The sequence below is a fragment of the Silurus aristotelis genome (assembly GCF_946808225.1).
Source record: "Silurus aristotelis genome assembly, chromosome: 2".
Taxonomy (NCBI): domain Eukaryota; kingdom Metazoa; phylum Chordata; class Actinopteri; order Siluriformes; family Siluridae; genus Silurus; species Silurus aristotelis.
Window position 1 is genome coordinate 17,404,077 of NC_139575.1, and position 14,811 is coordinate 17,418,887.

General features: G+C 35.0%; 3 protein-coding genes across 3 annotated transcripts in view; 1 reads left to right on the forward strand and 2 right to left on the reverse strand.

Moving 5' to 3' along the window:
* The window catches only part of LOC310714898 (sodium- and chloride-dependent GABA transporter 2-like), a 107,083-nt gene that overhangs the window by 60,098 nt on the left and 32,174 nt on the right, over positions 1-14,811 (forward strand). The gene's annotated exons all lie outside the window — the stretch shown is intronic.
* LOC310715102 (craniofacial development protein 2-like) overlaps positions 1-14,811 on the reverse strand; it is a 367,511-nt gene that overhangs the window by 50,462 nt on the left and 302,238 nt on the right. The window lies entirely within an intron of this gene.
* synprb (synaptoporin b) lies at positions 2,980-7,742 on the reverse strand. Its single transcript, XM_083521516.1, has 5 exons — positions 7,569-7,742; positions 6,590-6,708; positions 5,458-5,656; positions 4,959-5,150; positions 2,980-4,396 (listed from the first exon to the last, which is right to left on the reverse strand). The coding sequence occupies exons 1-5, from the start codon at positions 7,590-7,592 to the stop codon at positions 4,073-4,075; spliced, it is 858 nt and encodes a 285-aa protein (XP_083377642.1). The 5' UTR covers positions 7,593-7,742; the 3' UTR covers positions 2,980-4,072.

Here is a 14,811-nt window from a genome sequence, read left to right on the forward strand (position 1 = left end):
TAAAAATCTAATTACAAAATGAGTCATGTGCCATAAGCATAGGAGTTTTGTATAAGTTTAGAACTCCCCTACTGATCAGTATGAGCAAACAAACCCCCCCAAAAAACAGTAGCCATTTTAATCTTTCAAATGTTCATTGCATGATTGCTATATCTTTAAATATCACATTTTGCATGTTTATGAACTCTATCCTGTTCAAAATAAAAAAAACGTGTATAAATTACATTTTTTTTCATTAGCATATTGAAAGTTCATACCTCACTCCCTGTATTGGCAATAAGTGTACTAAGTTCTCTTTGTAAAGTAGATATCATAAAAAAAACTTTCTTTCAGCTTCTCCCATTAGGGGTCGCCACAGCGGACCATTCGAATGTTTGCTTTGGCTCATGTTTTTACACTGGATGCCCTTCCTAACACAACCCTCCCCATTTATCCGGGTTTGGGACCGGCACTAAGGCTTGTGCAACCCTAACGGCTGGGGTTAGTTCCCTGACCGAGGATCGAACCCGGGCCGCAGCGGTGAGAGTGCCGCATCCTAACCACTAAACCACCAGGAACCCTTGTAAAGTAGATATCATGTATACTTGAATTTTACAAACAGCACCAATGATTAGAGTACAGATTAGATTATTGGGATATGTAATGGATAAACATGGCATTCAACACTGTTACTGTAAAAGTAAATCAGACTACAGAGGGCATTAAAGATGGGCTATAACTTATAACCAGTCATTTTTTCCGATCAGATGCCAAGTATTGTCGATATCGAGACCGATACTTTTATGAAATATGTATAAAATCTTTTAATAAAAATCTTACTGGTCAAAATAATGTCCATTTTCAATATTTATACACATTTGCAGGGTAATATTCTGCTCCACTTGAAATACTGTAATATCTTCCTATCTGAAACAATCTGTATAGTATAAAGTATAAAGCTGCAGGCTCTAAAAAATAATTAGCTCATTAATCTCTCTGAATATTTATTCGCATAAATATATATATTTGGACATAGTTTGCACTGGTGGAAAAATGTAAAAATGTCACTTAGAGGTTTGCTTGGAGAATGAGGAGCAGCATGCTGGGAGTTGGACAGAAATAGTATGCTTTGATCCCTCTGATAAGTTCAGAAGAGAGCAGTCATGTCAGATGCTTACACTCCCAAAAGACTACAGCATATACACTTATAAAATAAATTACCTAATTTAAAGTGAGATATGTTTTTTTTTTATTTCAACTACCTGCCTGCATTTTTGCTAACATGAGTTTATATACACTGTGATAGAAGGATTAGTTTAAAAATGAACTAGTGGACTATTGGAAATTAAAAAATTGGTTATGTAATGTTACTCATAAATACTATACCTAAATGATCATTCAATAATATAAATAATCATGTAATATGAGATAAATAATAATAAGATATTATAATATCAATTATTTTAACTGACTCATGTTATTCTACATTTGTCTAGTAGTTTGTGTAACCCCTAGGCATATTTTACTTCAAACCTAGAGGTGATATCAGTGTAATTGTAAACATGATTGCATGCATAATATTTCATGTTTTATTCTCTACAGTATAACTGCCATAAAGTCTATCATTTATATTCATTCAGGATTTTAATTTTCATGGGCTAGGTACATGGTGTTCAACAAGTCACTGATATTTGTTATAATGCCACTAACACTTTAAAACATTGTGAATTCCATTATTATGCAAATGCTAGTCAATTTCTACCAAATACCACTAATCAAATTTGTATTGTCCATTTATGCATGAAATAAAAATATATTTTTCAAGGCATTTTTTTGCCCAGGGAACATTTATCTTTACAGATTTTAAGATTGCATAATTTTATCATGTTTTTCATATTTTACAGGCAACTGAAAGGTAATGTACATGATATACAGTTACTAATAACTGTGTGGTATATTATTTGAAATGTATTCTTCAATAGATATGCTAAGGGCTATGATAACATTTCTGAAACGTTATTTCGTTATTTCGAAATGTTTACTCTGTGAGGAAAACTTTGTCAAAGGGCCAAGAGGGACAGATGGATGAACAGAATGAGGAGGGGAATGGTGAAAAGTGAAGAGTCATCCTATTTCCCCATTACATACACTTGTACCAGTAAATCACTAACAACATGGGGTCTTATCATCCACTCAGGTGAGTCTAGGATTAACTTTTACACTGAACTCTTGGTACCTGAATAGAAAGGCCTCCATGCTGCACCACTGTGATTCTCCCTGGCTGGAATTAGCTGCCAGCCAAAATAATAAAACTGTCTTCTTTTTTTTTTAGAGAATGTTTAACATATTTTATACTGTATTTTATTATAAAAGATTAAATTTTTCCTCCATCAGAACACAACGAATTTTTCATTTGAATAAGTACATATTTTGACAGGTTGGCAATGACACATGACTTGGTCCAGAAAAGGATGCAGTCACATTTGTTCAGTTGATTTTCTTCTGACATGTGGCTAAAGCCTTTCAATAGACTGCTGATTATATCATCATTAGCTTGGAACAACACTTCATTATTTAAGAACACTGCAATTATTGCTTACAGGCTTCCTTTTTCTTATTTTTTTTTTCTTATCCCCCCTCACACACACACACACACACACACACACACACACACACACATACACACACACACAGAATTCATGTTCTGTAATTAGACCCTACTAACAGCTAAAGACAGTTCTTAAGTTGTAACCTTTCATTTCCTGTTATAAGCTAAATGGCATCAGCTATAGACTTCTAGCCACCTAAAGCTGCAATTTCAGGGGTTGGGCACCTGCAGGCAGTTAGCTTCACTGCAGTGGGTCAGAGAATGCTAAACAGTCTGTAACCAAGAGGACAGGCCAGGACTCTGACAGACCTAGAGATCTTAATTGCACCCTAATACCCTCTCATTAACAAGGCTTCGTGAGGAAAACGAGGCATCTTTTCCATCCCTTTGTACAACCGAGAAGAAACAGATTTATTTCAAAGTGGAGATACAATGAATATACAAAAGGCACCAATGCAATAATAAGGAATGGAACAAAATAAAGAACATTCTGGAGCAAAGTAATGAAATCTCTTGATCAATGGCTGCAAAAATTCTTAATCAAGGCTAACAGATGGAATTTGTAATGTTTTTATTCCCTATTTTGTCAAGGTTAGATCAGAGAGATCAACATGAAACCTTGCGAGTTACAACATGATTGCATCACTTGCATAGACTCTAACACACTTTTGGCACTGCACTTAACACTGGGAACAGACTGAGACATTAATAATAGAACCCTCAGATCAGTCATTTAACATCTTCAGACACCCCCATTTTACTTAAGAAAATGGTTGTCGTTTCTCACCTTAAGCCCTATAATGTAACAATATCAATAAAGAACAAGAAGGAATTATCACATATACAAGATACATTAAAATATGCACAGTGTAAAAAGTACCAAATACAACATTCACAGTGGCAAGAAAACATAAATGATGGATTTACACATTTACTTACTACCTACTTACACATTTACTGAACACTTTAATAGGAACATCTGCATCAAGGCATTCTAAAATGCTTTTCTGCTCATCATGTTTGTAAAGAAAACCTGCCTTTCCCCCATTCTGATATTTGATGCGAACATTCACTGACACTTTTGGCCTGTATCTGCAACCATTGTTATATGATTGGCTGATTGGATCAGTGCATGCATGAGTAGTGGTTTAGGTGTTCCTATTAATGTACAATTATACACAAAATATTTTTTATACAAATGGATACAATTATTACACAAATTGTACACCATAATATTTAAACAACATTAAATAATAACTAAATGATTACAACCAAAAATATAAAATCCACAAACTAATATATATAAAACACTTAGACTTTCTGTCTCTTATGCTAATTGCCATACAATTTCTATATTCATTCATGTCGTTTTCCACAACATATAATATATTTTATATTTCCGCTTATTTTCCTTATTATATTGAATATTATTCTCTTTTCTGACTATCTCCCTCATACAGTATAACCACTCAATGTGCTCCTTCCTCACTGACTTTCATTGACAAATATGAGGGGCCCCCTAGAGGTTGGACTTCCCATCTGTCTGTAAACATTAGTTTGTCCCAGATTGGTCTGCAATAGGTTGAGTCCTCCACCTGATAGGTCAAAACTTGGCTGGCTGTAGAGCCTCTGTCCAAAGCCTGTTCCGGATTGGTCAAAACTGCTTTGACTGTACTGCCTAAAGCTACCGCTGCGTTTCTCAGAGGGTGTTCTGGAAGGGTAGCGCTGACCGGACTTGTGTAAGCCTGTTTCTTTGTAGGCAAACCAAATGTTACCAGCCCACAGGGAGAAATTCATAAAGCCAAAAGCCTGTGGGGCAAAAAAAGAGATGGTTTAGATTTATAAAAACAAATATGAGATAAGAATTAATGCAGCTAATTTGTCATAATAGTTGTAATTTATAATTGGCTTTGTCACACTTTGTATTCATTTGTTCAAAGTTTTCTTAAAATGTATAAAAATATTAAACCTACTATGGAAATCAAGCCTATTTCAATAATTGCATTTAACTGTTATTACTTTTTTCAGTTTTGCTTTGTAATTTGAAAGATTTGCATAACAGCATAAGCCAAAATATTTGAACAACTGGACAATTTTGCTCAGTACACCTAGTGAGCTTAGTCTCAGTATCAGCATCAGCAGTACCATTTGTTATATAATCTACTAAAATTAGTTTACACTCAATGATTATTCATACAGCCTTTCTTTAGGCATCCCTATAGACTCCCCTGTTTTGTCCCTGGCAGAATATATGTCTACTTTTTTTAATCCTGAACGCAGGGGTTTTGCAAACGGCTTGCACAATATTAAACTGTAAATTCAGGATATAAACTCTGCTTTTATTCATATTGAACAACTAGAAAACACATACCACTGATACGTTAAGACTGGTCCAGGTAGGCTCCTCTAGTGTCTCACACGAGTTCTCCTCATCTCTACAGGCAGACATTAGCATCTGTATCAGACTCACATCTGTGGCTGTCTTTACTCCAGAGAGACTTTTAGCCCAGGCTATCGAGCACACAAGCCACAGACTTGAGAATATCACAGTCACCAGAAAATCCTGTGGAGAATTTAATATAACTATATGAAATGCAAATTTTCCCAAATTACACTGCGCCAAGTGTTTCCATTATCATAATTCATTTCTTATATATTTATTGATGTGAATTCTGATGGAAATAATGATTTTGACATGTCAAATGTGCAATTTCCAGTCAAGTATTGAAATGCACAAATTCTTTATTATTTTTTGTCACAATATGCACAAAAGTTCACATGAAAAATAGCATATTAACATATATGAAACAAACATCTTTATGTAATGGATCCTGTCAATCATTTGATTCTAAATAAAGAAAAGCACTCACCACTAGAGGACCTCTGTTCTTCTCTCTGTACTTGTTCTGGTAGAAAATGTAGACTACTGTAGCTAGGAGCGAGTAGAGAAATGCTAACACAGACACAGTAACAAAGAATTGTGCTGCAGCAGAGTAGTCTCCCTCGAGAAACAGTGTCTCATACCTCTTACCCTCACAGAGTGGAACATTGAAGTGCACCTGCTGCAGTCTGGAGGAACAGCAGACAAGAAATTGCAGCATGTTGTAGAACATGCCATAATAGACTCATATAATACATATTCATAAAATATTAATTTTTCCATTTGCATGCCAATGTTTTGTCTGCCATATGTTTTTACAAACACATATCACACTGTGCAACTAAACACTAATCCTTGTGCGACCTTGTGGATCATCACATTAATAATTCACATTTATGTATACTATAAAAGACTATTAAATATGCATTTATGCCATATAGACAAGATGGTATGTCAAGTCATCTTGTCCTTACCACTTGTTAGACTGGAAATTATAATTGAGTGAGAATACCCTAGATATCATGCATCAAAAAATTACTTAAAACAGAACATGAATGAAAACCACATGTCAAGTATGATTAGCAGTTTCTCCGGTTTCCATTATTTTAATTTGACTTGTCTTTATGGCATCAGTGTCTACTAATGAAGGTCAGGCCTATTTCTGATTGTTTATATTGACTTAACCTTAATGAATATTACCGGTAAGTTAACATGCAGAATATATATATATATATATATATATATATATATATATATATATATATATATATATATATATATATATATATATATATATATATATAAAATAGTGAAATATCTTACTTTGTGTAGTTGTTTTCTCCCAATTTATTCTTTCTCACTAAATTTAGTCATCAGCCCATGCAACTGTCACTTCATATCACAAGATAATGCAAGTGTGGGAGGGCAAAAACTTCACACACTTCCTCTAAGGCATTTGATGTTATGGACATATTTTTGAGACCCCAGTGACTCCAGTCTTCTGCTTTCTTGAGAGTGGTCTGCTCAAGTGTTCTAACCACTGTTCACTACATTTTATGGGTTTATGCTTCGACAGACTGCTCTGTGACTTTGAGGGGATAAAGGGAAAAAATTTGACTCACCTGAATGGATAGCCAAAACTGATGCTGATGTTTCTTTGGGTTTTATCCATGCATTCCACTTTAACCGTTATCTGGCCAGAATATCCCCCACATGTTGCAAATGCACAAACAGCAAAAAGCTGTAGAATAAAAGTGCATATACAAATCAAATAAAAACCCAGATGTGTGTGTGTGTGTGTGTGTGTGTGTGTGTGTGTGTGTGTGTATGTGTGTGTGTGTGTGTATGTGTGTGGTTGTGTGTGGGTGTATTATATATATATATATATATATATATATATATATATATATATATATATATATATATATATATATATATATATATATATATATATAAAATAAATAAATATATATATATATATATATATATATATATATATATATATATATATATATATATATATATATAGAGAGAGAGAGAGAGAGAGAGAGAGAGAGAGAGAGAGAGAGAGACCTAATTGAAAGACTCCAAACTAAATACAAAACTTTAAATTCTCAATAGATACCTATAGAAAACCAGAATCAATATACTAATAAATATTTATATTCTGATATATATATATATATATATATATATACATACATATTATACACAGTATAACACTGATGAGAGATTTGCATTGATCCTTCAGCAAGAGCAAATAAATTATTCAGAAAGGAAATACTACAAACAGCGGAGACAGGTGCTGGGACTCCCCACAGAGAATAAATCTGATTAAATAGTCAAATGTTTTCTCACACATTCACACAAACATGACAATGCACTTAACCATATATATATATATATATATATATATATATATATATATATATATATATATATATATATATATATATATATATATATATATATATATATATATATATATATATATATATGTACAAATTATTTACACCACTTGTATCACAAATACAAAATTATGAAGTATTTAAAAGAAAAATAAATCTCAATATCTTTGTAAGTAAACTTATATTGTCTTACCGGAGCAAATATGACCATACACATTGAGGAGGAGGACTGATCATCAGTTAGTATATCTCTCAATAAAGAAGTGAAAGCTCGCTTGTGCCTCAGACAATGAGTGAAAATTCACTACACAGATGCTTCGACACAGGAACCAGGCAGCGTATGTTTGTGTGTATGAGTGAAATGGAGAGGTAGAGGCAGGACGAGAGAGAGAGAGAGAGAGAGAGAGAGAGAGAGAGAGAGAGAGAGAGAGAGAGAGAGAGAGAGAGAGAGAGAAATTTATTATGAGGGAATATTTAGCAGGTCCACTTACAGTGACTCACATATACAAACATAATACCTCAAATGAAATGTATGTAGTGGCTTAAGTAAGGTGCTTAACTCAACAAAAATAAAGAAAAGCTTTGCGTTCTGAAGGATGGCATTCCTATACTATCCAACTGAAATAGCTCAAAAATTGCAACAGTCTTTGAAGCCGTGACCAGATTTGATTTAAAGCATATCGGCTTATTCTTTCACTATACATACTGTAACCACCAGGGTTTCTGAAAGCAAAACAGCACTGCAATATTGGCTAACTGCATTTCATGCTGAGGATTAGCTTCTTTTCTTCATCAAAATCCTTTTTCTTTCTGTATTCAACCCACATTCTATGTTTCTGCTTTGCCAACTCCTATATTTCTCCACCTCCGAGGTTTTTCTTATCAAATTAAGCTTATAATTGCTTATGTGGTCTTTTCAGCTCACTAATGATTGCCTGTTAGAAGAGTTGTGCACTGACATTTTTCGAGTCAACAAACTGCAAAACAATTGTCTCAGTTATGTGTTTTTTATTTGCTCTTTGAAAGTGTGGATGGCTAAATAAAAGTGTTTGTTTTCCCATATATTTTTACTTTCTTTGAATTGTTTCAAACAGCTAAAGGTGATGGTTCAATATGCAGATATTGAACCATGAAGCTATTATTATATGCCACTTACTTATCCCATACCAGTACTAATACTACAGGCAGCTGTTCTAAACTCTCCCTTATCTTGTTAAATTAAAGCTCTAGTAATAAATCGACTGATTTATCAGTGCTTTTAATCAAAGTAATTTTTGGTTTTGTATTGAAACAGTACATTCTTACATAATTCTGCATGTCATTATGTTTTCAATCAACATCCATCACTTTAAAGATGGATGTTGGATAAAGATGGAGACTTAAAAAAATTCTGTATAAATTCACGTGCAACATTAAAATGGCTGAATAATGAATAATACTTTCACATTGGATATGATCTCCCTCTTCTGGTCAGACATATGAATAACAGCATATACTGAAAACAATGCTTGCTAGTTTTCACTGTTTTTTCTAAGCCTGAGTAAAATTATAGCTGAGTATAACACACTAACAAAAATAATATATATGGTAAATCCTCTTAAGTTGGATTAGGTTGGATGGAGACTGTCAGTGGACAGCCACTATCAGGTCCATAGATATCCAATAGGGTCACTCTTGGACATTTATAGAGTTGTCCCTTAGCCACTCCTGTGTTGTCTTGGTTGAGTTCTTAAGGCTGTTGTTATGTAGGAAGGTGAACTTTCATCCCAGACTGAGGTCCTGAGTGCTGTGGAACAGGTCTTTATTGAGGATAACTCTGTTCTTTGCTTCATTCAGGTTTCCATCAATCCTGACCAGCTGCCAAGTCCCGGCTGCAGAAAAACATGCCCATAGCATGATGCTACCATCATCATGCTTCATATTTGGGATGGTTTTAGACAGGTGATGAGCGGTGAATGATTTCCCCCAGACATGACGTTTAGAACTGAGCTTAAACAGTTCAATAAAGGTTCAATAAACCAGATAATTTTGGAAAGGCTGCAGTAATGGTTATCCTTTGGGAACTTTGTCCCATCTCCACACAGCATCTCGAAAGCTCAGTCAGAGTGACCATTGGGTACTTCTTCCATTTGAGAATTATGGTGTCCACTTTGCTCTTGGGAATCTTTAGTGCAGTGAAAATTTTTTTGTAGCCTTTCCTACAGATCTGTGCCTGGCAACAATCCTGTCTCTGATATCTTCAAGCAGTTTCTATGACCTCATGGCTTGTTTTTTACTCTTTAGAGGGTTGTGTGCCTTTCCAAATCATGTCCAATCAATTAACATCACATGTAGACTCCAGTCAAGGTGTTGAAACACCTCAGCAAGGATCAAGAGAAATCTGAAGGCACCTGAGCTAATGCTGAAGTGTTTTTACAAATGGACTGAATACTTACTGTATGTACATGTGATATTTCAGGTTGTTGTTTTTTTTTAAATGTACAGACATTTCTAGAAATCTGTTTTCACTTTGTCATTATAGAGGATTGAGTGTAGATTAATAAAAAAATAAAAAATAAAAAAAAACAATGTGACCAATTAAAGTATCAGGCTGCAAAATGCACTGTATGTCATGTAATATGAGTGGAGGCAAGTGGGGATAAATATTTTTATAATTGTAAATGTAAAACACATACAACCACAAACATGAACAAGAGCTTGTGCAAGAATAACAATGTTAGAAGACAATTGTGAGAAAATGGTTGAGACAAAATACAACTTACCATTCATGTGAAACAGTTTTGTCATTTAGAAACATAGAGCTGCAGTTCCATGATGGGATGCATACATCTGTGAACATAAGTTTAAATTACAATTAAATTACTTACAAATTACTTGTTAGTTAAACTAGTATAAGTTGATTAGAATTTCTTGGAAATTATTGCTTTTAATGAAGCCTTTAATCACAATAAACCAAGAGTCCTGTGATCTATACACATTATAGCTCTAAAATTTGTGGACACCTAACGATCACACCAACATGTGTTTTTATTATTATATTCCTTACAGATTACACATGCACTAATAAACACACTCCATTCTCCTGGGAAGGCTTTCCACTAGAGTTTGGAACATGGTTCTAGGAATTTGTGTTCATTCAGCCAAAAGAACGTAAGTATGGCCATGCAATAGTGTTGGGTTAGGAGGCCTGAAGGCAAATCCCAAATGTGTTCAGTAAGATTAAAAGGACTCTGTGCAGGTCACTCTATTTCTTCAATCCTGTCTGTCAAACTATATCTTCATAGAGCTTGCTTTATTACCAGGGGCCTTGTCATGTTAGAAACATGTTTGATCAAGAAAACTTAACTTCAGTGAAGAAAAACCGCAAAAGTAATAGCAGTCTTTGGACATCATTTTGGGAAAGAGCCTCATAAGGGTGAGGTGGTTAAGTGTTTACAAACAACTGCCCGAAGAGTGTTTATTCTTAAAAAAAATTGATATTTTAGGAGTGTTTGAATAGCTGAGGACTGTTAAATAGGTTCCAATTGGCCTTTTATGATAGGGATACACACTGTTGTAATACTGTGCTGAAGTAAAGTATCTACTGTAGAATTTAACACATAAAGGAGGGGTTTCCTGCATCATATATATACTGTATGCAGTATGTGTGCATGTATCTGCATGGAAGTGTTACATATTCCATTGCTTATCTAACAATCATATGCATGTATATTGTACACATGAAAACAAACAAAACAAAACAACAATCTGATTCGATTTTGATTCCTGATTCATAATTTTGCTTATCTGACATTCTAAACCTGAGAACGTTCAGGACGTTCAGAAGCGTAAAGTACATTCTGCTACCATCTACTGTTCCCAACTTGGAAGGACATGATGCCTGTCCTTTAGTAACATTATCATTTTATTATGTGTTTCAGTGCTGTTCGCAAACAAATATGTAAAACAAAAAAATTTGTGTATCTTTCTTAATGCCAGTTTTTCTTGTTGCTTTATACGTGTTCAATTAATGTGCTCGGTATTTTGTGCTCGGCGCCTCTGGAATCTTGTACTGTATTTATGCAAAAATGTACTGTTAAAATTGTCCACAGGGGACCTATTGAGCTTTATGAGACAAAGAATGGACCGATTCGACTTCTTTCATTGAGATGAAATCCTTCCATCGTTTTCTATACCACTGTTATTCCGCTGGTGCCAAACCTGTTCTCTTTTCCTCCTCAAACAAAGCATGCCTATCAGACATCATCATATATGGCAGATCATCAGCTGAAATTAAATCCCAGCAAAATTTAGCTGCTGTATATCCCTGGAGATGCATCTCCATATCGAGATCATCTGATTTCCCTGGACTGCTCTCAGATTACACAGAGACTTCTGGACAATCGACTATCTGACTATTGCAATTTCAAAACACTGTTGCTTTCCAAAAATCACCACCAGTTAAAGCTAACATCTAACCTGAGGCTATGCTCTGTACCTCTCCTTCTTTGCATAACACCACAGGAAGAAATCACATGAAGCGAGATCTGGGCTTCTTGGAGGCCATTCATGGTTTGTGTTGTCCCAGCCAATGTTCTGGAACAGTATCATTAAAAGCACAGTGAAAGCAAAATGGGGTAGTGCACCAAAATGGGGTAGTGCACCAAAATGGGGTAGTGCACCACAAATCACCAGGTTCTATAGCCATTAAAAATAACCTAGGTAAATTTCACCCACCCTGTAGAATACTGACTGCACACCAGGCCTCCTCACCCTACATCAGTATTTGACTTTACTAATGCCCTTTAGACTAAATCTCCACATATCCACATATTCACATCTCCACACCCACATTCCAAACTCTAGTGGAACTAGAGTTTAGTGTTTTTCCAGTGTTTAGTCTAGTGCTTTGCCAGAATAGTGGAGGTAATGATGTAAATGTAAATTAATCATTGTTACTTGGTTAACTATAATAGACATAGTAAACACACCATGTATAATTGTGTACAATAAACAATATGTTTTGCAGATATTTATTGCTGAAATATATCATTAACATTCAATCCAACAGCTCTCTTGTTTTATCAAGCTACACATGCTACTTTTGATACACATGATACCAGTGACCCTGATCCTTTTGCTCTCTTACCTGCCTGATCCATTCTAATGCCCTACTTATGGTTGGAGTTCCTGGAGTGTAATTAATATGAACTGTTCTGCTACATGAATGATTCTCCTGGCTTCACAATTACATTTGACTACATTTGGCAACACTATACTGTGCAACACAGCTGTAGGGATTTGTGTAACCACACTATCTAATAATACCCTGATAAGGACATATACCATTTGTGTCTGGTTCTTCTCAAGGTTTTGCCAACATACAGTATCTCAGGGATTGCCACAGTTGCTGCTGGCTTGCTCAATAGAAAAAAACCTTATAGAGATAAAAAAAAATATTATGTAAAATATATCATAATTACAATTTATACCATGACATTATTTATTTCTGTATAGCTGCTTTGTGGCAATGTCCATTTTTGAAAGCGTTATTCAAATTAAACTGAATTGGCTTGGTCATATTAATTTAATTGTTTAGGTCACCTGTCAAAACTAAGCATATAAAAATTATTGCTGTTCTTATCTGCTTTGAACAAGACATTTTACAAGACCTGTACCAAGCATTGCAATGAACTGATACATGGCTGCCAGAAATATCAAGTAGTAATTGTACTGCAGAGGTCATTTATCTTTGCAAAAACATAATTAACTTTAATTGAGAATACAAAGTTACAAAAACTGCACACTTGTATTTTATTGGAATTCTTTCATTATCACTGCTCTTTGTGTTTTCTGCAGGCCTTTCTTTTAAAACACCAATCACCACCATGACGCTCTTTCCCTCATGCCAGGAACCACTTAAACCTAATTTAATTTTGACTCACTCCTGTGCACATGCCAGAGAGATTTTTTATTAGGGAAGACAGCTGCTAGGTTTTCTCTAGTAGAATGGAGCAAGTCTTTTCACACTGGAAAAGCTAGATGTACAAACAATAGATGCATAAAAATTATTATCTGTATTCATTTTTATGACCACTAGAGGCTTATACAAACAAATTTCAATGCTTTTTGTGTGTCTCAGTGTCTTTGAGTTACAGCGTCAGCACAATTGTCAATACACTAATGTGTGCTCAGCCAAAATATTACTAATTATATATTTTCTTAGATTTTGACATTTTTCTTACATAAAACAGACAACTGCATTGTCTCTTTTACTTTTAGGAAAATGTGATCTCTCTGTATAAGCATTTCTGCAGACCACAGCTTGGTTTCTCTCATTAAGATAGATAGCAGGTATAATTTCCATTAAGCTTTGGCTTGTTAATGTATTTGCTGAGGGGGTTTATTTGAGTAGACTGCTTAGTGGTTCTGTGTTAGAAAGCAGGAGCGGTTGGTATGTCCCTATGGAGAGTGAGTCTGACACTTTGACACAACAAGGTTTTACCCGGGCTGAAGTTAGGAAGGCTGCTATTCAATGCTGCATAATTAATGATTCTTTTTCTGGCCTCCTTCTTGCTTTTCTATCTTCCTCAACTCTGAGAAGCAGGACAAGAGAAAAAAAAGAATGACATTATAGGAGCAGCAATGGTGATGCTTTAATAAGTTTAAATGTTCAGGAGGTTTATTGTAGTGTTCAGTACTACAGGAATTCTGGACTTCTTTGACCAGCACCTCATTTCCTTCTTTTTTTTTGCCTCAAGAGGAAAGGATGTGGAAGGATGTTCTCAGATATCAGCTGGAGCATTTATAAAGCCAGAGAACTGGCTCAGAATGGAGCAAAAATGCACTTCACAGCCAGTGCTGTTCTGCCTGGTAGAGCTCTATATATAGCAATGATGGCACTCTTCAAAACCAGCACTGCTTATCACTGAGGGAGGGAGAGAAAGAGGTAACATCCAAATAGTCTGTGAAAATCTGTGATACAAGTATAAATAAAAAAACCTGTTAGATACTGTTACAGTACACCTAAAATGTCCAAAAGGGGGGGGGGGGGGGGGAAATCAGATTTCACTGAATTTTGACTGTGTTGATTACATTCTGGTTTTGAAGATTTTTGTCACTAGTGTTTACACAGGATTGTGTTTCCAGAGATGAAAACACCTTGCTAATAAGACAGGGTTCAGGGGAGAATAGGAGAATGTACAGACATGTTTGAGCTGACAGGAAGGCTACATACACACACACACACACACCAGGAATATAGGAATCACTAATGTATCAGAATCACTAATGACAGGAATCACCTTCATGTGCATGTGTCTGTTTCAGTAATGTGGAGAATCAGCATTGATAAATCACTCTACTGTACACTGACCTTATTCCATCAATCTCATATTTGCAGAGAGAAGGGGAGAGAGAAAAAGAGAGGGGAGGGGGGATGAATCGCTCACTGTGTT